This window comes from Triticum aestivum, unplaced genomic scaffold (assembly GCF_018294505.1).
Source record: "Triticum aestivum cultivar Chinese Spring unplaced genomic scaffold, IWGSC CS RefSeq v2.1 scaffold124978, whole genome shotgun sequence".
Classification (NCBI taxonomy): Eukaryota; Viridiplantae; Streptophyta; class Magnoliopsida; order Poales; family Poaceae; genus Triticum; species Triticum aestivum.
The window spans coordinates 1-1,603 of record NW_025225471.1 but is presented as its reverse complement, the minus strand read 5'-3'; the positions used below and the strand labels follow the sequence as shown (position 1 = coordinate 1,603).

The 1,603-nt window shown below is 39.6% G+C and overlaps 1 protein-coding gene across 1 annotated transcript; it reads right to left on the bottom strand.

The window, feature by feature from the left end:
• Positions 1-681: 681 nt before the first annotated feature.
• On the bottom strand, positions 682-1,425 carry LOC123172223 (GDSL esterase/lipase At1g28600-like; the record flags this gene model as incomplete). Its single annotated transcript, XM_044589230.1, has 2 exons — positions 682-1,019; positions 1,132-1,425. Coding segments are annotated over 2 exons (524 nt in total), but the record flags the coding sequence as incomplete, so codon positions are not given.
• Positions 1,426-1,603: the final 178 nt, after the last annotated feature.

Below are 1,603 nucleotides of genomic sequence, written 5' to 3'. Positions count from 1 at the left end.
GAAGGAAAAGAACCTGAGTAGTCAAACTTGAACAAGCAACAAAATAATATATTTTAATGCAAATAGTATATGCATAAAAAAATAATAACCACATTTTTCTATTAAACGTATAGGAAATGCAATGGTGATATACCAATTTAAATTTAAAAACATCAGCGATTAATATATAAAGCTTATAATTTTTTTGACGTGAAAATAATATACTTATACTTGTCAAATCTTATTTTCAACATTATTATATTCTATAATTTTGTATGAGCATATTCATATAGAAAATATTGTTGCTAAAGTTTCGCATCAGAGAGTTCGGCTAAAATAGAAAACAACATGTAGAATAATAAGTATAAAATTTAACCCCACATATGCACTGGATGCCCCACCAGTTTATATAAATGGATGTCTGCTTCAAGCCAGATACTCCCTTTATTTTTTTTATACAAGGCCACAAACTCATATTACATGTATCAAACTGTAAAATTAAGGCCTTGTTGTCTATACTAGCTTTTCTTTTTCGATCATTAATATGCCGCATCCATGCAAGGAAGGGATAGGAAACTGAGTGCGGTGCCATTATGATTGCATGCTAGTACGAGGAAATATTGTTAACTTTTGTCTCGATTATTATTGGTGGCCTTGTATAGATGTAAAATGTTTATTTCGTAGTTGCCTTGTATAATTAAATGGAGGGAGTACATATAGGGAAAGAAATTTGCACACACATGTGGATATGAATTATCAACTCTAGTACAGATAGCACTTTAGGCTAGTAGGAAACAAACTATGAGCGTATTAGCGTGCAATGTCCATTATCGTTGGATCCGCATAGGGGCCATGGAGCCACCCATCGGCGATGGCCCTATAGGCAGACTCTGTTAGGTGGAAACCATCCCACTGAAGCGCCTGAGATGGATCTGTGCACGCCTTCACACCCGGGAGGCCGCACCCTGTGTTGAAGTCGTAGTTATATGGAGGGCCTCCTGCACCACAACAGGTGAGGAGAGTTGTGCTGTTGTTCAGTCCTGCAAGATGCCATGGGGAGATTGTAAGTTCACATCTTTTTCTTGTGGCACTACATTAATCCGGAACTGCAGAACACCTGGCTAAATTAATCAGAAAGGAGTACCAACTCACCAAAATGCCCTGGCATATCTAGAAAAGCTAGGATGGGTCTGTAGTACTCGGTGGCAATGATCTTCGTATGTGGATACTTGTGCCGAAGCATCTTGATCCGTTGGCGGAGGAGAGAGTTCTGGGAGCGTCCCAGCCTGTTCCCACTCTTCAGGCATCCATGCCGATCGTACTCCATTTTATTTGGGCTAGCGAGCATTTTGAGAATTGGCGGTATGCAGCCAGTCGGGAAGACGTCTGCCACAACGATGTACTTGGCGCCTTGCTGGATCAGTTTCTGCAAGGGATTGTCACTTCCTCAGTTTAGTTTGAGCCATGCACTAACATATAAGGATAGAAGTGTTAGCAAACAAAATATGCCTATCACCCATTCTTTGTATATTACAGTACCCACAGTAGCTTGTAGTAAGCTGGGAGTCCTTTTTTTAAGCACTGTAAGCTGGCAGTCCTCTTATTAATAGTTCACATTATTTTT